At 43.3% G+C, this 22,641-nt stretch overlaps 1 protein-coding gene across 1 annotated transcript in view; it reads left to right on the top strand.

The window, feature by feature from the left end:
- Positions 1–565: 565 nt before the first annotated feature.
- CYP27A1 (cytochrome P450 family 27 subfamily A member 1) overlaps positions 566–22,641 on the top strand; it is a 34,652-nt gene continuing 12,576 nt past the window's right edge. Inside the window, exon 1 of the mRNA XM_004033222.4 lies at positions 566–2,085. Coding sequence (XP_004033270.1) covers positions 1,831–2,085 — 255 coding nt within the window. The 5' untranslated portion in view covers positions 566–1,830. The remainder of the gene's footprint in view (positions 2,086–22,641) is intronic.

Below are 22,641 nucleotides of genomic sequence, written 5' to 3' on the forward strand. Positions count from 1 at the left end.
GGTTAAGTATAGTATAAGGATTTGGCACTATAGGATGTAAGAGAATTATGACCTCATTAATGGCTCCTAAGTCTTGAACTAGATCATATATATATATATATATATATATATATATATATGTATGTATTTTTTTTTTTGAGATGGAGTCTCACTCTGTTGTCCAGGTTGGAGTGCATGGCACAATCTCAGCTCACTGCAATCTCCGCCTCCTGGGTTCAAGCGATTCTCCTGCCTCAGTCTCCCCAAGTAGCTGGGATCACGTGTGCCACCACGTTTTTAAAGCATGGCCTCCTGTCCTTCCTGTCCAAAAACCAAATGAAAAATATGGTCTAGGTTGGGTGCTGTGGCTCACACCTGTAATTCCAGCATTTTGGGAGGCCGAGGTAGGTAGATCACCTGAGGTCGGGAGTTCAAGACCAGCTTGACCAACATGGTGAAACACCATCTCTACTAAAAATACAAAAATTAGCCGGGAGTGGTGGCGGGCACCTCTAATTCCAGCTACTCTGGAGGCTGAGACCGGAGAATTGCTTGAACCGGGAGGCGGAGGTTGCAGTGAGCCGGGATTGCACCACTGCACTCCAGCCTGGGCGACAGAGTGAGACTCTGTCTGGGGAGTGGGGAGGAGAGAATTAACAAACTATATGACACAAAGGAACAAAAATACACAAGACAGGATAAGAGAGAGGAAGGATACAGGGAGAGCTAACATACATATAGCAGTTTGAAGTCCCGGGAAAGGAGAAAAAAATGGGGAGAAGCAATATTTGAACAGATAATATCTGAGAAACTCCCCAGACTGATCAAAGACATCCAGTCACAAAGTCAAGAAACTAGGAGTCCTAGAATAAATAAGTAGAAAGCCACACCTAGCAACTCAGCTGTCAGCCTAATTGAACTTAATATGCCCTTTCTTCTCTGGCTGCCTGTAAATCACCAATTTTTCAAATGCTGTTAGAACCAGCTGTACCATCCTGCTGGGTCCTTCATTCCTGGCTTGAATGTGATCTTTGACCCTGTATTTATTTTATATTTGCGTGAGTTATGTTTTTAAACTTCTTGACAACTATACTTTGAATATACATGAAACATAGGATTCATAAGACAATACTTTTTTTTTCTTCTTGCTGTAAGTTTTCCGTACTATGTTACTCTTCATTTTCTTAAAAATAATTCTGGCCATCATCTACGAAATCTGGTCTCAACCTGCAGTTTGAAGTATCCTGCCTTGGCAGACGCGGCAGGGAGGTGCGTGGAGGGAGAATTGAATTAAAAAAAAAAAAACAACAAAACACGAATATTTAGATTTCTTTGTTCAGCGGCCCCCCTCCAGGGATCAGATGACTGGCCCCCCTCGCTCCGAACTGACTCCGGGATCAATCCGGAAGGCCACTGGGAGAAGCCGAGGGCAGCTTAGCCGCGGCCGGTTCCCGTTCCCTCCAGGACGCGAGGGTCGCGTTGGGTGGGGAACCCGCGGCCGGGCGAGGACCTATCCCGGTGTGGGGCTTCCCGATTTCGAAAGAATCTCGCTGCACCCCCGCCCAGAGTTCAGACCAAGCGAAAAGTTATTTGAGAGGCCTCGGGGGCGCGGGGTGAGGAGTCGGTGGCGGAGGCCTTGGTCGGGGCGCCGTGGATATCCCCGAGTCACCGCGTCCCTCTCCTGCAGCCCCCGCGTCACTGGGAGGAGCGAGGGAGTGAGCGGGAAGGGGTCTAGCTGGCCTTTGCTCGGCCCTCCCCAGCGCCCGGCTTTGAACCCGCCCTGCACTGCTGCCTGGGCGGGTCCGGGGACTCAGCACTCGACCCAAAGGTGCAGGCGCGCGAGCACAACCCATGGCTGCGCTGGGCTGCGCGAGGCTGAGGTGGGCGCTGCGAGGGGCCGGCCGTGGCCTCTGCCCCCACGGGGCCAGAGCCAAGGCCGCGATCCCTGCCGCCCTCCCCTCGGACAAGGCCACCGGAGCTCCCGGAGCCGGGCCTGGTGTCCGGCGGCGGCAACGGAGCTTAGAGGAGATTCCACGTCTAGGACAGCTGCGCTTCTTCTTTCAGCTGTTCGTTCAAGGCTATGCCCTGCAACTGCACCAGTTACAGGTAACCCGCGGGGGCATCGCGTCCTGGGGATGGGAGTGGGCACCGGAACAGAGAGGCTAGAGGTGAGGAGACGTTGGACAGAAAGTGAAGGCTGCAGGAACTCAGCTGGGGACCCACTGAAGCTATGGTCATAAACTGGAAATCTGTAGGGAGAATGTGCAAAGTGCAGACAGAGCCCTTTGAGCTGAGATAAACAGGACGAGGAAGGGCGTAAATCAGGACGGCACCAGCAAGGGGGGGAATCTGGACGCCGGACTTAGAGTGAGCAGAGGTTGAGGAGGGAGCTGTCTTGGGAAGAGTGGCAGAGGCAAGTGTGTAAGCTGACAGATATTATGGAATCACTAATTCTGGGCTGATATTGGCTACCACAGACTTCTTCCAAACGAAATAACTTCAGGAGGATTATAGAAACCTCTTGGTTATTTGCGAGGTAAATTTCCTCTTAGGGGAAAACACAATGCTGCTTCTCAGATCGTGGAAGCAAACTCACAGACAGTAAGGAAAAGGTACTTTTTGTTATTAAGAAATCAGTCTGAGGCCGGGTGCAGTGGCTCACACCTGTAATCTCAGCACCTTGGGAGGCTGAGGTGGGCAGATCACCTGAAGTCAGGAGTTTGAGACCAGCCTGGCCAACATGGTGAAACCCCATCTCTACTAAAAATACAAACATTAGCCGGGCATGGTGGCACATGCCTGTAATCCCAGCTACTAGGGAGGCTGAGGTAGGAGAATCGCTTGAACCTGGGAGGCGAAGGTTGCAGTGAGCCGAGATCGTGCCACTGCACTCTAGCCTGGGCAACAAAGCGAGACTCTGTCTCACAAATAAAATTTTAAAAAAGGGTCGGGGGGCGCGGTGGCTTATGCCTGTAATCCCAGCACTTTGGGAGTCCGAGGCAGGCAGATCACCTGAGGTCGGGAGTTCAAGACCAGCTTGACCAACATGGTGAAACACCATCTCTACTAAAAATACAAAATTAGCTGGGCATGGTGGCGCATGCCTGTAATCCCAGCTGCTCGGGAGGCTGAGGAAGGAGAATCGCTTGAACCAGGGAGGTAGAGGTTGTGGTGAGCCAAGATCACGCCATTGCACTCCAGTCTGGGCAACAAGAGCGAAACTCTGTCTCAAAAAAAAAAAAAGAAAAAAAGAAAAAAGAAATCAGCCTGTAGTCTGTGTTCAGGTTAGTGGTGTTGGGGGAGAAAACCAATGTCTAATAAGAAAGTTTTATACAGCAGAACACAGAAATGAGGCAGGGATGAACAGCTCACTGCTCACTGACAGAGACCGGAAAACCCAACACTGACCAATGTTGGAGAGGATTTAAAGAATGAACCAAAGGGGTTCATACAGGATCTGTCTTCCTAATGACTATCAACAAATATGAATGCACCTACCATGTTCTAGGCATGGTTCCAAGTACTGGGATTCAGTGAGATGAGGCTTCTGCCCTCATGGGGCTTAAATGCTCCTCTGAAGAAGATGGAGGACAAAGAGATAAAGCAACAAAAAGTTAACTTCACAGAGAGAACTCTGGGGGAGAAGCTGTTCTAAGGTTGGGGAAGAGGGAGGGGGCTTCGATTCACGGGGTGCCTCCACAAGGACACTTTGTTGTCAGGGACTGATAGGAGTAGGCTGGTCCTGGGCTGGGGTAGCCAACCATCTGCTGGTCATGTGTCTGTGCTGGGAAGGAGTCAAAAGTGAGGAGGAGCTGTGGGGACTGGGGACAGGACTGGCCTTTGAGGACAGCCTTGAAGATCAAGATAAGGGCCCTGGTTCCTCTGAGGGGCCATGGTGAGCTCTTGAGCAAGCATGGGGTGAAGACGGCCTGCATGGAACACTGTCCAGGCTGTGGTGTGTGTAGTAGGAGAGGTGCAGAGGGTCTAAGGTGGTGAAGGCTCAGGCGTGGCAGGATCCAGGATGGAGAGGCAGATCTGAGCCACACTCCAGAGAAAGCTGGAATGGAGGTTGAGGATGAGGGAGAAGATGACTGAGGGCAACGAAGGGCAAAACTGACTACAACCAGGGCTGCATCCTCTGCCCTGTCCTGGTGGCTGCTGTCTCTCCTGCAATCTTCCCTGTTGGGCTCATGTTTGTGAGACTTGGGGGTGTGAAAATAAATAATTCAAAACCTAAGCTGTTGGAACTTTAAAATATTTTGAGCCTTAAGGGAATGTGATTATGTGATTATGGCACTCAAGTCACATAAGCAGGCTGCTGTAACCTAAGCAGCTATGACCTTTGTTTCTCTGATTTTAGATTAACTTTCTTCTTTACCTCTGTTGTTTTGAAAATGTTGTAAATGTCTACAGGAGGCCAAGGAAGATGCCTTCCCTCTTCACTGTTGAACTTCATTATAGATTAACTTCCTTTTACCTTTCTCACGCAAAGATTTCATGCCTATCGCATTGCTTTAAGAAGAAATGTTAACTATACTATTTTAAATTGGAAAGGAAATGAAAACGAGACACATGGAAAAGAAAACAAATGATAACTAATTAAATTGTAACTCATAAACCAGCCTTGTGTAGAAAATGTTATAACCCTATGAAACTTTGTTTCCTGTCTACATAAGCAAGGACTTAACTTTTAACTTTGGAGCACTGATCCCATTTTTCTGGAGTGTGTGCTTCCCATATGGCTATTCCCAGCTTTTCACTTGAATAAAATGTTTAAAACTGGATTCTGATTCTTTTGATTATTTCAGGTTGACAGGGGGCGGGTCACAAAATACTGAGAGATGGTTTTGAAATCACTTCTTGTGAACCCAGATCCTTTAAGCCAGTGGTCCCCAGTCTTTTTGGCACCAGTTTTGTGGAAGACAGTTTTTCCATGGACTGGGGTGGTGGGGATGGTTTTGGGATGATTCAAGTGCATTACATTTATTGTGTACCTTATTTCTATTATTGTTATATTATAATATATAATGAAATAATTATGCAACTCACCATAATGTGGAATCAGTGGGAGCCCTGAGCTTGTTTTCCTGCAACCAGACTGTCCCATCTGGGGGTGATGGGAGACAGTGACAGATCAGGCATTAGATTCTCTTCAGGAGTGTGCAACCTAGATCCCTCACATATGCAGTTCACAATAGGGTTTGTGCTCCTATGAGAATCTAATGCCAGCACTGATCTGACAGGAGGCAGAGCTCAGGTGGTCATGTGAGTGATGGGGAGTGGCTGTAAATACAGATGAAGCTTTGCTCACTCACCTACTGCTTACCTCCTGCTGGGAGGCCTGGTTCCTAACAGGTCACAGACTAGTACTGGTCTGTGGCCCGCTTGTTGGGGATCCCTGCTTTAAGCCAAGAAAACAGACTCCTGTTAACTTCTTCTGCTTGATTTAACCTCTAGAAATGGGAGAGACCCAGTAAATGCCTCAAGGGTGAGAACTAAGGATTTCTCAGGGGCAGATTTGCTTAGGATGATGTCTAGAGCAGTAACTAACCAAAGAAATTCTAGATGGCTTTAGGATGAGGAAGAGGAAGCAGGGGAAAGTCAGGAAGTAAGGCTTTTTAAAGGAGAGTCCAGGGCTGGGATATAGCAGAGCCCCCTGGTTTCAGTCCTTGTATCCCAAAGATCTTGGGGCACACGAACCTGGGCCATCCCATGGGAAATACATTAGCCCTTCCCATTACATGTGGCTAGTGTGAGTTAATAGAGGAGTGTTGTACATGTATAAAACTCAGTTAATAGCCTTTTAAAATTAGAGAATGTGTTTCAGTTACTCACTTTGTATCAGTTAGAATTTGTTAGGTTGCCACTCAAACTGGCTTAAACTATAAAGCAGCTTTATTGGCTCATAGAATTGAAAACACCAATAGTTGAGTGTCCTTCAGGTGTATTTGTTCTAGAGATTCAGGAAGTCATCAAAGCTACAGCTTTGGCTGGGTGTGATGGCACAGTCTTACAGTCCCCCCACTACTTGGGAGGCTGAGGCAGAAGGATCCCTGGAGTTCAGGAGTTTGAGACCAGACTGAGAAACATAGCAAGACCCCATCTCTAAATTTAAAAAATGGCAGCTCTGTTTTTCTGCAGTTCCCTTGGCTCAGCTGTCTTGCAGGAGTTGGTTGACTGGCTTGGCCTGGGTTAATTGCCTATCCATGATCCCACCATAGTGGCCAGGTGGAGATAGACATACCCTAATTAGCTTACCTCTGTGGAGGTTCACCCTCAAGCTGGGATTAGGGTCCCTCCCACCCAAACCAGGTGTCTGCCACACAAAGGGGAGGACGGCAATGGATGTAGGAACAGCCAACCACAATGTCCCTTGTGCCTTCAGTTGTCAAAAACTGCATTAGCACACATAAAAGTAATAAAAATCAGCTTTGAGAAGCATTGTAGCACTTATGGGAGTGAGGTAGGAATTAGGACATGTAAAAGTCATACTACATAAATGCCAATGCCAGTGCCTTTCTCTTTCCTAATAAAAATTACATTGAATGCTGGAAAAATGGAATGTAAACATATGTTGCATTTATACCAAATTAATATATTTCAAACATATTGATCCTGAGAATTATGAGATATCTATTCTGTAGCTCTTTTTGTGCACTGCCTGGCTTGGTGACCCTTCCTGTGCCCCCCAGTGCCCAGGAGATTAATGATTTAATCCCCCCAGGTGCCCCAATGTCCTAAGTACATATGTGTCATTTTATGTTATCATATTTCTCTTTCTTTTTTTTTTCTTTTTTTGAGACAGTGTCTCACTCTGTCACCCAGGCTGGAGTGCAGTGGTGCGATCATGGCTCACTGCAGCTTTGACCTCCTGGGCTCCAGCTGTCCTCTCACATCAGTCTCCCAAGTAGTTAGGACCCCAGGCATGCACCACCACTCCTGGCCAATTTTTCTATTTTTGGTAGAAAGAGGTTTCGCCATGCCCAGGCTGGTCTTGAACTCCTGAGCTCAAGCAATTCACCCACTTTGGCCTCCCAAAGTACTGGGATTATAGGCATAAATTACTGTACCTGGCCATCATGTATCTTGTTTCTTATCATCACTTGTTTATATGGCTTAGAGATTGGGCTGTGAAGCTGTGAGGGCTGGGCCTATGTCTTTCCTACCTCTTTCCCCCAAGTGCCAGGCATGGTCTTAGGCATAGGGGAGGTGCCATGAGTGGTACTGAGCAGTGGATACATCTGATGGTAAACTTATTTGTGACACTCTTCTTCCCAGCTCCCTGATCTGGGTTGTTTGACATAATATAGAGTGAAGAAAAGACAATGAGGGAGGTGGGCAGATTGAACAAGCCTGACCCTTCAGTTCTCAGTGTTTGAGGTTTCAGAAACTAAATGTTGTCAACACATTCAGCATGGGCAGATTACTGGGGACTGACCCACACTGGCCAAATCCAGAGAAACAAATATGTGGACTGGAGTGCCCAACATGATTATATAATGAGGAGGCGCTATGGTTTGAATGTTTCTTAAAGTTCATGTGTTGGAAGCTTGATCTCCAATGCAACAGTGTTGAGAGGTGGGACCTTTAAGAGGTGATTGGAATGATTCTGAATGATTAGTTATCATGGGAGTGGTTACTGATAAAAGATTATTTTAACCCCTCCCTCCCCACCATACCCACATGCCCTCTTACCCGTCTGCTTTCTGCCATCCGATGACATTGCAAGAAGGTCCTAACCAGATACAGTCCCCTCAACTTTGGACCTTCCAGCCTCCAGAACCGTAAGAAATAAATTGCTGTTCTTTATAAATTACCCAGCCTCAGATATTCTGTCATATCAATACAAAATGACTAAGACAGGAAGTCAAGCCTCCCAGGAATCATAATACTCCATTGCACTAGAACCCTCTGTTCTAGTTATCTATTGCTGCATAACAAACTATCCCAAACCGTCGTTGCTTAAAACAACAAATATTTTGTTATAGTCATAATTTTGTGTGTCAGGAATGTGGGCAGGGCACAGTGGAAATGACTTATCTCTGCTTCATGATGGAGTGGGCCTTCAGCTCAAATGGGCAAAATGGAGAGGATTGCTCAAGTGAGGCCATATGTCTGGGCCCTGAGTCTGGCTTTTAGCTGCCATCTCACATCTTCTGGGGCCAGAATGGCCAAGATGAGTTTTCTAGTTGCATGTTTTGTGCCTGGCCTGGTTTGGCCAGAACCGCTGGTTATCTTTCTCTCTTCATATGACGGGCTTGAGCTTCCTTACAGCATGGTGGTCTTAGAACACTTGGACTTCTTGCATGTACTGGCTTCCCCCAGAGTGAATGTTCCAAGAGACGGAAAGTAGTAGTTGCAGTTTCTTAAGGCCTGGGCCTGAAAACCAGCACAGTATCATTTCCACTGTATTCCACTCATCAAAGCAGTTACAGAGCCCACTGAGATCCTGGAGACATGGACTTCACCTCTTAATGGGAGGCATGTCAAGGAATCTGTAGCTATCTTTAATCCACTACACCCTTTTCCTAGGATTCAGGTACCTAGGGAGAGAAATTATTAACTACATTACTGAACAGCTTGGAAGGACCCAGAACTAAAGGAGTAGAATCGTATGGAAGAAAATTCCATCTAGGCCTTGGAGAAACCCTTTCGAATGTACTTCTCTGGTGACTCTCCGTTAGGTTAATTATCTCTCTCCTTTGGACTGTGAGTGATAAATGCTGCCATATTCTTACTATTTGGCTTCCTTCTTCTGGATTTTGTAAACACCACTCCCATTCTGTTAACACATTCTTTCTTCAGTTTGACAAAAACCTTTGATTAGATAGATTTTCTTCCCTAGCACTCATGTTACCATCAGGCCTTCCAGAGATTATTGTCCAGTTACCTTGACTGGACTTAAGTGTTTTTCAGGGCCATCTGGTAGACATCTATAAAGTTGTCCTTGAGGCTGTAGCAGAACAGGGAACATGGCCCAAAAGCCTCAGAGATGGGAATATGAAACTAAGTATTAAGGTGAAATATGTGTGAGTTATGCCAATTTAGCAATTACATTGCCAGAATGAATCATAGCAATTTAGCATTTGCCCTTACAGATAAATTGCTGTAGGCAAAGAGACATGCAAGAATATTCAAGGCAGCCTTATTTGTAGTCAGGAAAATTAGAATGATTTAAACGTCCCATAGTAGGGGACTAATTAAATTAGGGTACATCCATATGATGAAATTTCATGCAGCCATTAAAAAGGTTAGTGACAGATCTATTAATATTTATTGCTTGCTAAGAGATGGAAAGAACGTGTTGAAAAAGAAAAACTTTAGCTGAATTAAGTTTAACAGAGTTTAAATGAGCAAAGAACAATTCACAAATCAGACAGTGTCCCGAGCCAGAGTAGGCTCAGAGACTCCAGTGCAGCCATGTGGTGGAAGAAGATGTATGAACAGAAAAAGGAAAGTGACATACAAAAAATGGAAGTAAGGTACAGAAACAGCCGGACTGATTACAGCTTGGCATTTGCCTAATTTGAACACGGTTTGAGCAGTTGGCCACCTCTGATTGGCCAAAACTTGGTGACTGGCACAAGAGTAGGCTACAGTCTGTATACAACTCCATTTACGTTATAGTTTGTAATGTGCTGAGAAACCTTTAGGCCAAACTTAATATATAAGGAGGCAGCTTTAGGCTAACCTTGAACTTGATTTAACAATTCCCCACTTTCGGTTATTTCAGTTTTAGAGGATGACCAAGACTTTACTCATTGATGTCATTATCACCATTGTAAATGTATTTATTTGGTCCTGGAACCCACTGGGAAATAGCAGAGCAGTGGGTTTTGTAAGGTGGGAACAAGGACTTCAGGTTATTTTTTTGTAAAGGTTAGAGTAGAGGGTACCTCCTTATGGGGGGATGTCCTGTTTACAGAAGAAAAAGAAAACTTAGTCTGTTCTAGGATCTATTTGTTTCCTTAAAGTCTTAGTTTGATTATGTCACATTTAGCATAAATGACTCTATTTTGATTTGGTGTGGTCTGTTGGAGGCTAGTGCATGAGCTTAGTCGAAAACAATGGACTCCCATAATTTGTTTCCAATTTCTCCTCTTTTGGTCAGTTTCTTACTTAGGTAAGAGTATGAGCAAAACTTAAGGCCTTAGCACTGCTCTCAGTTACCATCATTTTGTGTTTCTGGTCTCAGCACATCATTCATAGGTTATGGTGCCTCTCATGGTCACATATATCTTTTAGCTCTTTTCATTCCAGTTGAAGAGAGACCATTTGACATTCTAGAGATGGCTGCATGCAAACATTTAAAACTTTTGAGAGAATACAGTGCACCACGGAGACTACTGTTATGACTATCAAGAGGATAATACCTAGAGTTTGGACTATGCCCCTTAGCCAGGTTCCCCATAAAACAAACCAACTAAAATCAAATCGATCAAAGAACCAGCTAAAGACTCTACTTGCTTTAACTAAGCAGTCTCTTTGTTAATCCCCTACAACTGAATCTCTAAAATACCAGATGTGATGGAAGTGCCAACAGCTGCATAGATACTTCCCTGTTTAGCCAGCAGGTAATCTAGAGCAATTCTATTATTTAGCATAACTTTCAGAAGAGAATTTTAAGTCTGTTGTGTAACCGTATCCTTTACAGTAGAATCTGCTAGAGAGCCTATCATGAGGGATAAATTTCTTTCTTTTTTTTTTTTGAGATGGAGTCTCACTCTGTTGCCCAGGCTGGAGTGTAGTGGCACGACCTCGGCTCACTGCAAGCTCCACCTCCTGGGTTCACCCCATTCTCCTGCCTCAGCCTCCCGAGTAGCTGGGACTACAGGGGTCCGCCACCATGCCCGGCTATTATTTTTTTGTATTTTTAGTAGAGACGGGGTTTCACCGTGTTAGCCAGGATGGTCTCGATCTCCTGACCTCGTGATCTGCCCACCTCAGCCTCCCAAAGTGCTGGGATTACAGGTGTGAGCCCCTGTGCCCAGCCAAGTTTTGTATTTTTAATAGAGACGGGGCTTCACCATGTTGGCCAGGCTGGTCTTGAACACCTGACTTCAAGTGATCCAACTGCCTCGGCCTCCCAAAGTACTGGGATGACAGGCATGAGCCACTGCACCCAGCTGAGGGATAAATTTCCAATCATTGCCTCATTTACTCCAAACCATGGAAAAAAGGACCTAATACATGATGCCCTTTGAGAAGAGTTAAGACCTCCTGGCAATGATCTTTTTAAACCACGATGTAGGTTAACAGGAGTGGACCAGTGCTCTGTTTCTGACAGACTATGAGGCAATGTATGTGTCATTAAAATTTCCCACCTACATTGGCCCTTTGTCTTCCATCTATCAAGGCATAAGGTTATCCATGTAATAAGGCTGGCTGCAAAATCTTTCACAAATAAAAGTACACCCCATGAGTGCACACAACAGACCCCCTTTTCACTTTTATTATTCGTAGGGGCATAAACAAATAAAAAATTGAAAGATAAGAGTCTCGTGATAGTAAAGAAGTCTTGATCTGTGATCTTGGGAAAAAGTCTACATCAAGGATACCGTCTTCTTCCGGGGAGAAACTTCCCTGGTTAGCTTTACCTTAAGGTTTCTAATGGGTGTACAGTTCCAAGTATGTGGAGGGACCCTTCTGAGTTATGAGATTATGAACCCAAGGTTCAAGGTCTCGAAGTCTTGATGCAGTATGGATGGCAAGTGCAGTCTTTCTGTGACATTCTCAGAAGACCTACTCTTTGGGTTCTAGATTGTGAAGGGCTTCATGTCCTCAGTCAGTGAACCATGAAAAGCTTTCTTTTCCTGGTGAAAATACACGGTGGCATGATGAGCTACTGTTACAACATCAGTCCTCTTGTGTGGGAAAGCTTTTATACAACCAGATGACCTGCATTGAAAAATGACAATAGAATGAAATCCCTCTATAAATGTTTAAATGTCCCATCAGCTAGCGAAATGTACCTGAAATTTTGATTGTCTTCCCAGGAATATGGGTTTGACAAACCAAATATTGATCATAAACTATTTTAGCAATGTAGAAGTCACTACACACACACACACACACACACACATTTAATTTGGATCATTTTATCTTTTTCATGATGAGTTATGGAATGCAGAACTTTTAATAAAAAAAAGCTTTAAGGACTCAGGAAGGACAAGGTGGCTGTCCTGGTTCTCTGTGAGTCCATGCTTAACATTGGACTTATATCCTCTTGGATACCAGTTGTTTCTCCAATTTAGGTGCATATCACTAATAATTGATAAGTTATCATAGGTAATTTGACTTAGAACATGGAGTTCATTCAAATTGTATATCTAAACAATTTCAGTACTGGATGATTTAGCATGAACATCTGGCAAGGTATTTTTTTTGGTATTTATTTAATTTTTGTTCTGCTTGGGTTAGCAGTTTTATAAACCAGTCAGTTTCTTCACTAAAGTTTCAAGAATTCTTACCCAGTCCAAATATATGATTTTAAAGTTATTATAACCTTTTAAAATAATTCAAGAGTGCTTCTCAGGGTTCTTTCTGTCCTTTCATGAACCTCCTTAAAGACATCATATTCTAGGATTTTGCGTGTTTGTGAAATTTTCATAAACTGCATCAGAATTAAGCAATTAACTGGGGAAATGACTTCAAATAGTCATAGTTAATGACACAACTGACAAGGAAATTTGGTTATTTCTGTGGCCTACAATAATATAACATATACATTAGAATTTTAGAAATCCCATACAATTTTGGAACATATATTAATAACATTCATTAAAATGTAACCTGACGAAGGTTAAACATTGTTTCTAATTTGACAGTGCTTCCCATGTAACTTAGCATGTCAAATAATTCTGTTTACCTCTCTTTTGGATGCTTCAGGGAACCTGTGTAGCATCCCAAAGTTAAAGGTCAAAAAAGACTCAATTTTGAAGCTGAAATCTGATTTTTGGGAAGCCTGACAAGTATGTCAAAGGTTTAAAACACTTGACCAAAATAGAATCACAGGTCACCATAAAACAATAGTCATTCATTTAACCAAGGTGATAATTAAAAGATTCTTTTTGTTTATTTGTTTGTTTGTTTTTTGAGACAAAGTCTCACTCTGTCACCCGGGCTGGTGTGTGATGGCACCATCTCGGCTCACTGCAACCTCTGCTTCCTGGGTTCAAGTGATTCTCCTGGCTCAGCCTCCCGAGTAGCTGGGACTACAGGCATGCACCACCATGCCCAGCTAATTTTTGTATTTTTAGTAGAGATGGGGTTTCATTATGTTGGCCAGGCTGGTCTTGAACTCCTGACCTCAGGTGATCCACCCACCTTGGCCTCCCAAAGTGCTGGGATTAGAGGCATGAACCATCCCAACTGGCCTAAAAGATACTTAAAAACAAAAAACCTGTACTCTTTGATAAAGGAGACTCAGTTTTCCGAACCATCAAAAGACATAAGACAGCATGAGACAGAATCTCTTCTTTCCTCTCTCTTTTTTCTTGTTGCAGTTTATGTAAAAAGTGAACAAAAATATTTTACTGTCTTATTAACACTACAGAAAATTTTATCCAAAAGAGAAATATTTCACTTTTGTATTAGTATATTATCATATTAAAACTAATTTTAATAAAACTTCCTAAATACATTTATCAAATTTGTCATCTTTTAAACCACACAACATTTCCATAAACCTTTTGTTTCACATTTTCCCCAAGTTTCTTGCTTTCTTTTTTTTTTTTTTTTTTTTTTTGAGACATATTCTCACTTTTTCACCCAGGCTGGAGTGCAGTTACGCCATCTCGGCCCACTGCAACGTCCGCCCCCAGGTTCAAGCAATTCTCATGCCTCAGACTCCCAAGTAGCTGGGATTATAGGTATGTGCCACCATGCTTGGCTAATTTTTTGTATTTTAGTAGAGACAGAGTTTTGCCATGTTGGCCAGGCTGTTGTAGGACTTTCCCCTTAGTTCAATTAAAAATGGGGTCCTTGTCACACAGCCAGGAAAGATTAGGCTCGCGGACACACAGAAGAGTGAGAAAAATGGAGTTTATTGGGTGAAAAGGAAAAAAGTTCAGTAAAGCTAGAGAGGTGCCTGTTAACAGGCCCCCATCTCACAGATTGAATCCCCAGGTTACCACCCTGGAACAGGAGAGGACAAGCTCCTCCCTCTGCAAACGGGTAAACCTCCCGAGGCTCCACCCCAGTGCGCGGACCAGTCGGAGTTTCTCCAGGGACCTCTTTTTACTTGGCTGTCTCATTCCCCACTCTAAAGAAGTACCTCTAACTGCCATTAGAATAAGGATTGGGATAAGGATGAAGGTTGATCTTAACTGCTTCCTGCTGACAGCGGGCATAGTTTTGGGAAAATGGCAGTCATATCTCCCTCAGAGGCCTAAGGGTCCCCGGCAAAACGGGCCATTGTCAGAGGCTCTGGTTGCATGACCATTTGGAGTTTGATGGCCTGAAGGTGAGAAGAGACAAACCAGGTTATTAGAAAACATGTATCAAAAGGAGAAAAGGGCGGGTAAGGTCAGCTCAAAAATCCCAAGGCCTTTTACCAGTTTGCCCAGGGAGAGGGAGGCCAAAACCCTGACTGGTTAAAAAAAACTTTACCCTTTTGCCGGCGTGTTGGGCTTCTGGGTTCCCTTCCCTTGAGCCCAATCCTGAACCAGCCAGTTTAAGATTTGGGAAATTAACTCTTCCCAGTTTGGAGGATGCATCTGAGGGGAGTGTCCTGTAGTACAGAGCCACAATTACCTATCAGTGAAGAGAGGACAGAGGAGAAAAGAAAAAAGAAGGCTCCTTTTCAAAGGGGTCCTAGGGGTTCAGGATGCATTTGAAAGGGTACAGACTGAAGAAGAATGGCTACTCATCTAGAAAAGAGAGGAGCAGGCATCTCTGGTTCCCTTCTCTTCCTAGCAAATATCTGGGGTACATGAAGAAGAGAAGGAAGAGTATTCTCTTTCCCTCTTCCATCCTTGCATCCCCGAATCCTGACAACTGCGACAGGGTGCCACCCATGGGTGTCAAAGCGGCCTGAACCCATGAAGCAGGGAGGGCCTAGAGAATAGGAATTATCCACTCTCACCTATGTCTCTATTCCCACTAGTGTCAGTAGCCTTGGAGTTCCCTAGACCTCATTTATGCCATGGATACTAGCATGACTTTATCCATGAAATGAGAGGCTTGGCTTAATCAGCAGGAATTAGCCATGCTTACCTGTGCTGTGCCTTTTAACCTCTGTTATCATCTGCCTCTGGATCTTGTAGATCCAGTTTTCTTTCCTAGGGCTTTGACCCGAAGCTTGGAATTGAGTTGGGGACAAAATTGTGTCTCAGGGGGTGTTGCATGGACTCCTTATCATAAGCCAAATGCTAAGGTGAAACTGTGGAATCGAGTCCTCCTGCAACAAGGGAGAGAAAGGGATGTCTTGTGACACACCCAGATAACTGGTGCCTATGGTTATGCTTGCTAAGACTTGGGTGCATGGTGCTTGGTTTTGGTTAGCTCCCTTGGTCTTCCTTTCCCAAAAACGAAACCTCCAAGTGATGGGCATCCTACTTATTCCTATCACCTGACAGGATTTGCAGGATAATTGCTCAGAACCAGAATATTGACCCAGATTTTTACATTATCCATCTGAGCTGCAGCCAAAGATTGCTGGTTGGTTCACAGGAGCAGGCAGGGTTAGTCTAAAATGTAGGCAAAAACTAAGAACAATGAATGAATTTAGAATTTAATTACAAATGTATAAGTTTTGAAACATAATTTCTCTCTCTCCAGTCCTCATTTTTGTTAAAAAAAAATCATAATAGGACTGAATTGTTTGCAAAGTAGACTTTAGTCTTATACTTGGCCTGATTATTTGCATAAAGTACAGCAAGAATAATTATTTCTACATAGGCCTTTTAGATTGGCTTTGATGGAACTCTGTTCCAAAAGGAAGCTCAGATAAGACCTTTTAAAGCTGAGCCCAGCCATGGGTTTGTATCCTCAAATACCTGTGAGTTGGGTGATCCTCTCCTTTAAGGTCCCAAGATGAACTCGGAGCTCCTGGGCCTGTTAGAAAGTGACATTCTTTACTGATGATGGGTCAGGAACCCTGTACAGGGACTGTGTAGTTGAGGGTATAAGGCCAGTTTCTTTTCCAAAAGGGGCTTTTATTGGCTTGGCAAGTCGAGCTTGACTCCTTAAAGGGAAGCGTACCTTTCTAGTCAAAGCCTTGGTAAAACAACAGTTTCTCCAATTGCATCCTGTTGCAAAAGAAAAATGGATTCTTATTGCACTGATGCAAACAACTATATTGCCATAAATTAAGAATACTCTGCTGGGTGCAGTGGCTCACGCCTGTAATGCCAGCACTTTGGGGGGCTGAGGCGGATGGATCACCTGAGGTTAGGAGTTCGAGACTAGCCTGGCCAACATGGTGAAACCCCGTCTCTACTAAAAATACAAAAATTAGCCAGGCGTGGTGGTGCACACCTGTAGTTCCAGCTACTTGGGAAGCTGAGGCAGGAGAATCGCTTGAACCCGGGAGGCAGAGGTTGTAGTGAGCTGAGATCACACCACTGCACTCCAGCCTGGGCAACAGAGCAAGACTCTGTCTCAAAAAAAAAAAAAAAAAACAACTCACAGATAGTTTCCAAATTCTAGAGGAACCTGGCAGAGAGAAACAAACATGCTCCAAGTTTTGTTCACGGGCATATAGCTTACTCAATTATTAAGGCTATAAATAATTCAAAATAAGTTTCTTTGACTCTGAAAAACAAAACAAGGATCAGCAATATTACAAGCAAAAGTCAAAAAGACATGCTTCAGTTTCCTGAGTTCTTTCAGTTAGCTCTTGTTTTGCTTGATATTTGTGAATATTTCAGCTCTTCCTTTATTCCAATGTCGCGGTATCCAAAATTATCAGAAACCTGCGTTTGAGAACACCGGTCAAAGTCCTATAGCTTACTATAAACCGTCTTTCGAAAAGGAGTCAAACAAGACAACAATTGTCTGTGAAAAACAAAATTCCCAGGGTAGTTACAGTTAGAAACACAATTGACAAGTCTGGTTATCTCTGGTTTATAATAACTTAACATAACAACCTTAATTATAATTTTTTTTTGAGACGGAGTTTTGCTCTTGTTGCCCAGGCTGGAGTGCAATGGCATGATCTCGGCTCACTGCAATCTCCCTCTGCCTCCCAGTTTCAAGCAATTCTCCTGCCTCAGCCTCCTGAGTAGCTGGGATTACAGGCGCCCACCACCATGCCTGGCTAATGTTTTGTATTGTTAGTAGAGATGGGGTTTCACCATGTTGGCCAGGCAGGTTTTGAACTCCTGATCTCAGGTGACCCACCTACCTTGCCTCCCAAAGTGCAAGGATTACAGGCATGAGCCGTTGCGCCTGGCCTTAATTATGATTGATAGCATATACTCAGACATCAGAATTTTCGAGATCCCATACAATTTTGGAACATATATCAGCATTATTCACCAAGGTATAACCTAAAGAAGATCGAACACCATTTTGGCAATCTCTAAACATGACAAATTATCCTGTTTACCTTTTCCAGAGACCCTCTGAACCATCCAAAAAGCCATGCATCAGGAAAGACAATTTTGAAACTGAAGTTTGATATTGGGAAGGCTGTTAAATATGTTAGAGGTTTAGAACACCTGATGTTATGAAATAGAATTCCAGATTATCATAAATTATTTATTTTGCCAAAATGCTGACTCAGAAACTTAAAAGCAAAAAGCCTTTTATAACCCTTCACAAGTTTTGCTAAAGAGCAGATTAGTGCCTTAAGAGTACCCTTGTGCTTTTATTTCAATGCTCAATTTACAGAAAAAGCATATAATACCCTTTGGAATTTAGTCAATATGTTCACACACAGAATTTTGCAAGATTAATTTTTATAATCCTTTCACTACTTGTTTGAATTTTTAGCTTTATCTTATCTAATTTAAAACAATCTTTTAACCCTAGGCAAGAATTTACATTTTCATGCCTTCTTATAATCTTTTTTTTTTTTGAGACAGAGTCTCGCTCTGTTGCCCAGGCTGGAGTGCAGTGGTGTGGTCTCGGCTCACTGTAACCTCTGCCTCCCGGATTCAAGCAATTCTCATGCCTCAGCCTCCCGAGTAGCTGGGATTACAGGCATGCACCACCACACTTGGCTAATTTTTTTGTATTTCTAGTAGAGATGGGGTTTCACCATGTTGGCCAGGCTAGTCTCAAGCTCCTGACCTCAGGTGATCCACCTGCCTTGGCCTCCCAAAGTTCTGGGATTACAGGCATGGGTTACCATGCCCAGCCTTCTTATAATCTTTTATTAAAAATACATTTTGTTGTTCTTACACACCTTGCATATAAATCTATTTTCAGTTGTTTCCATTACATGTTATAATGGTAACTCCTGGCAATTTTAACTTTAATGTAAAACCTGGTAAATTGTTTTTTGTGCTAGGTGTAGCCAAGGTTTGAATCCTTCCAGCATAATTAAGGGTGTGGTTAATTCCATATGTCCCACTTACCAATTGTGAAGTTGGCAAGTCAAATAGTTCTCAAAACCCAAAAGGCAGTTTAGAACCTTAAAACATTTAGCAAGCCTAGGCCGGGTGCAGTGGCTCATGCCTGTAATACCAGCACTTTGGGAGGCTGAGGCGGATGGATCACTTGAGTCTAGGAATTCGAGACCAGCCTGGGAAACAGGGCGAAACCCTGTCTCTACTAAAAACACAAAAATTAGCTGGACGTGGTGGCATATGCCTGTAATCCCAGATATTTGGGAGGCTGAGAGATGAGAATTGCTTGAACCCGGGAGGCGGAAATTGTAGTGAGCTGAGATTGTGCCACTGCAGTCCAGCCTGGGTGACAGAGCGAGACTCGATCTCAAAAAACAAACAAACAAACAAACCCATGAAATTGGTAGACTTTGAGTAAAGCAGATTACCCTCCGTAATGTAGGTGGGCCTTGTTCAAGCAGTGGAAGGCCTTGTGCAAAAAGACTGAAGTCCCTAGAAGGGGAATGAATCTGCCTCCAGGCCACCTTCAGATTCAAGATTGGATTATTGACCTCTGTTGGAATTTCCAGCCTGCCAGCCTGTGCTGCAGATTTTATACTTGCCAACTGTTAGGGACAAACTGCCCCAAAAAGTTTCTTGGTGCTGCCCACCCCTCCCCCTAATGCTCTGCAACTCTTCTCCATGCTGCCCACCCTTCCCCCAAGCCTCTTTATGTTTCTAAGCCCTTATCTAGGCGCCGCGGTGAAGCCAGCAGACTTCACTTATCAGACCTTGCTGTGATAAGGAAACCCCAATTACAAACCATCCAGACGGCACAGGGGGAGGTCATGGGAAGCATAAACAAACTTTACCTACACCCTCCTGTAAGTTCCTGTTCATCTAGCTGCTACCATAAACGTCACAAGGTGATATGTGGCAAAATTAACCAGCAAACAACCTCGGGATGCGGCCATACCAAAGAACTGCCTCAAACTCCCCTCCCCAATATAAACCCCTCATTCTGTAAGTTTGGGGCTGCTTCCTCTCTGACTGTTAAGGGGGCAGCCTGCAGGTTAACAAAAACTTGCTTGCCTGACTTTGAGTCTATTTTTCCTTTCTCTCGGCTAACCTAACACCAACCTCCATAATCATGTGAGCCAATTCTGTAAAATAAATCTTTCCCTATATACATACATCCTATTGTTTCTTTTTTTTTTTCTGGAGAATCCTTATTGATATATCCACAAAATTACATCAGTCCACTGTCCAATCTGAGAGTTTCTTCCAAATCCAGTTAAAGTAATTTTTTGACCATAACCATGGGTATTTCGCGGTGCCCCAGTGACTCGTGCCCAGTGTCGGAAAAGGCTGAACAGTTTCGACAACTGTGGTTGCCATCAAGTCCCCAGCACACCTTGATCAGTGCATAAAGCCTCTGATCCTCCTTAGAGAAGGAGGGACTTGGGTTTCTGCCCTAGTCCTGTTCATCTTGACGGGGGTAAGATCTTTCCAAAACACAAGGAGACAGATGACTGCAATGCAAGTTGTGGGGTACCTCCATTGCTGAGAAACTCCTGCTAGACCGCAGCCAAGGGGTTTTATGTTCTGCGACTCTTTTCTGAGGGAGAATAAGGCAGAAAGTCCATATCTCAGAACCTGAGAGGTGATGAGAAGCTGTCTCGGGACACCTCTGAGGAAAATGGGGAGGCCAGTGAAGAGTGGGAGGGGCCTCCCATTCTTCGGTGTTCCAGGAGGATCACAGGGCAATCAGTCTTCAAGGCTCAGGGAAGCTGAGTCCAAGCCTTTGTTTATATGGAAGGTCTTAAGGGTGCTATGGCAAAGTAACGCAGCCTGGCAGAAGAAATAAAGATAAGACACTCCAAGTCAGCCAGTGTTATTTTGTGTGGTGGCTCACAAAAAAATAAAAATAAATAAACAAATAAATAAAAACACATGACCATGAGACAAGCACTTTCTTTTCCTATAAAATTTACCTTTAAAAAAATCACATAAATATGAGTTACGATTACATGCTAATTTTGTGGCTATATACCACATTTAATAGAAAATGCCATTTAGAATTGAAATAACTTGCAGAAGTAGTGTATGCATATTTTAGAGAAATGAGAAAATATAAAGAAACAAAAAGAAGAAAATCTAAATCTTCCATAATCCCAACACCCATCGCATAGCACAATGCCTTATACCCATAGGTTCTTAATAAGCGCTTGTGAAATGAATACTTAAATACACCCATGATGTTGTTATAAGCATACAGGCATTGTCTGTTTTCCCCATATGTCATCTACATATACATGTTTTTTAAAATAAAAGCATACCATATGCTCTGTTTTGTAACTTGCCATTTTACAGAAAAATAAATATGAATATCTTTTTCAATAAACACACTTATATAACAATTTTTAATGGCTGAAAAGCATTTCATTGGATGGCTACATCAGAATTTACTGAACCCTGTTGGTATACATTTAGATTTTTTATGTATAAAGCTTTGATTAACATTAATCTATCTAGCACTAAATGTTTGTGTACATTCTCAATTATTTTCTTAGAATAAAACTCCTAAAATGGAACCATTGTGATAAAGGATTTTGTTCAGATCTTTGATATGTAGCACCTGCCAAATTGTCTTCCAGAAAAGTTACAAAGGAAATAGTTTTGCATGACAAAGGGCAGGCCAAAAAAAAAAAAACAGGGCCACATGTGGTGGCTCACGTTGCTTGTAATCTCAGCACTTTGGGAGGCCGAGGTGAGTGGATCACGTGAGGTCAGGAGTTCGAGACCAGCCTGGCCAACATGGTGAAACCCTGTCTCTATTAAAATACAAAAAATTAGCCAGGCATGGTGGTGCACACCTGTAATCCCAGCTACTCAGGAGGCTGAGGCAGGAGAATCGCTTCAACCTGGGAAGTGGAGGTTGCAGTGAGCTGAGATGGTGCCACTGCACACCAGCCTGAGCAGCAGAGTGAGACTCCATCTCAAAAAAAACCCAAAAAACAAAAACAATTATTTTTTGCAAATAAGTACATGCAGAATATATATCACAAAGACATACCATTTTCAACTATGATATTTGCAAAAACAGTCTCTGCAAATATCATAGTTGAAAGTGATATATCTTCATGATCTATATTCTGCATGTTCTTATTTGTAAGATTGGACCTATTTTCTGCATAGATTTACTACTTATATTTCTTTTTTTGTAAATTCCCTATTTCTGTTTTTACGTCTATTTTTCTAACAAGTTTTTGAATTGTGTATTCATACATATTTTCTTCTTGTATTTTTGTAGTTTCTTTTAAAATCTTTATCCCACCTGGGATTAGTTTCTGTGTATGGTGTGAGGTCCACAAGGCAGGTGCCTGACCAAGGGGTCACATGAGGAGCAGGAATGGAGCCTGCATTTGACTTGCCAGGCCCTGGGCTTTGGCTGGGGCTGCAGCTGCTAGCAGGCTTTTTTTTTTTTTTTTTTCTGATTCCTATTTAAGGCACTCTTTAGGCCAGCAATGACCACGGATGTGGGTTCTAAGTATACTTTCTCCGCAAATAATCAACTAGTTGCTTTAATGACATTTGTTCACTTATTTGTTTCCTCTTATTTAAGACTAGGCTAAGAACAATCGGAATTAGTTTAGCCTGTGCGGCCTAGCCCTAGCCAATAGGGGAACGACACAGCAGCAGGGGGCACGTGCGTCACGGATAAGAACCCCTTCCCCTCCCTTGTCCAAGTGTGCACTCACCATTGCTCCATGTGTAAGGGTGCACCCTCCATAGAAGTAACTTGCCTTGCTGAGAATTAAAAAGAAAATTAAAAAAAAAAAAAAAGACTAGGTTAAGATGTGAAGAAACAGAACTACTTGCGTTGTTACTCCATGCTTTTTCCATCTGCTAATTAATTATTTACTTCCTATAAGGTCTTTACTATTTCTTGCTCATTCAAAGAGCTTTGATTCTCAGGATGCATGAGTTTGTGCTGCTTTTTGGAACGTTGTTCTAGCAGCTTGTCAAAAGTGAGGAAGCACTCACATTTCTGTTTACTCTTCCAGAAGGCTGATTACTACCAGTTTGTTGCTGGAAGAAAAATAGTACTCCATTTCCTGTAGAAAAGAGAGACAGCCGATGTTTTCTTCGGAGGGCAAATAAATAA

The sequence above is a fragment of the Gorilla gorilla genome, chromosome 11 (assembly GCF_029281585.2).
Source record: "Gorilla gorilla gorilla isolate KB3781 chromosome 11, NHGRI_mGorGor1-v2.1_pri, whole genome shotgun sequence".
In the NCBI taxonomy this organism is placed as follows: domain Eukaryota; kingdom Metazoa; phylum Chordata; class Mammalia; order Primates; family Hominidae; genus Gorilla; species Gorilla gorilla.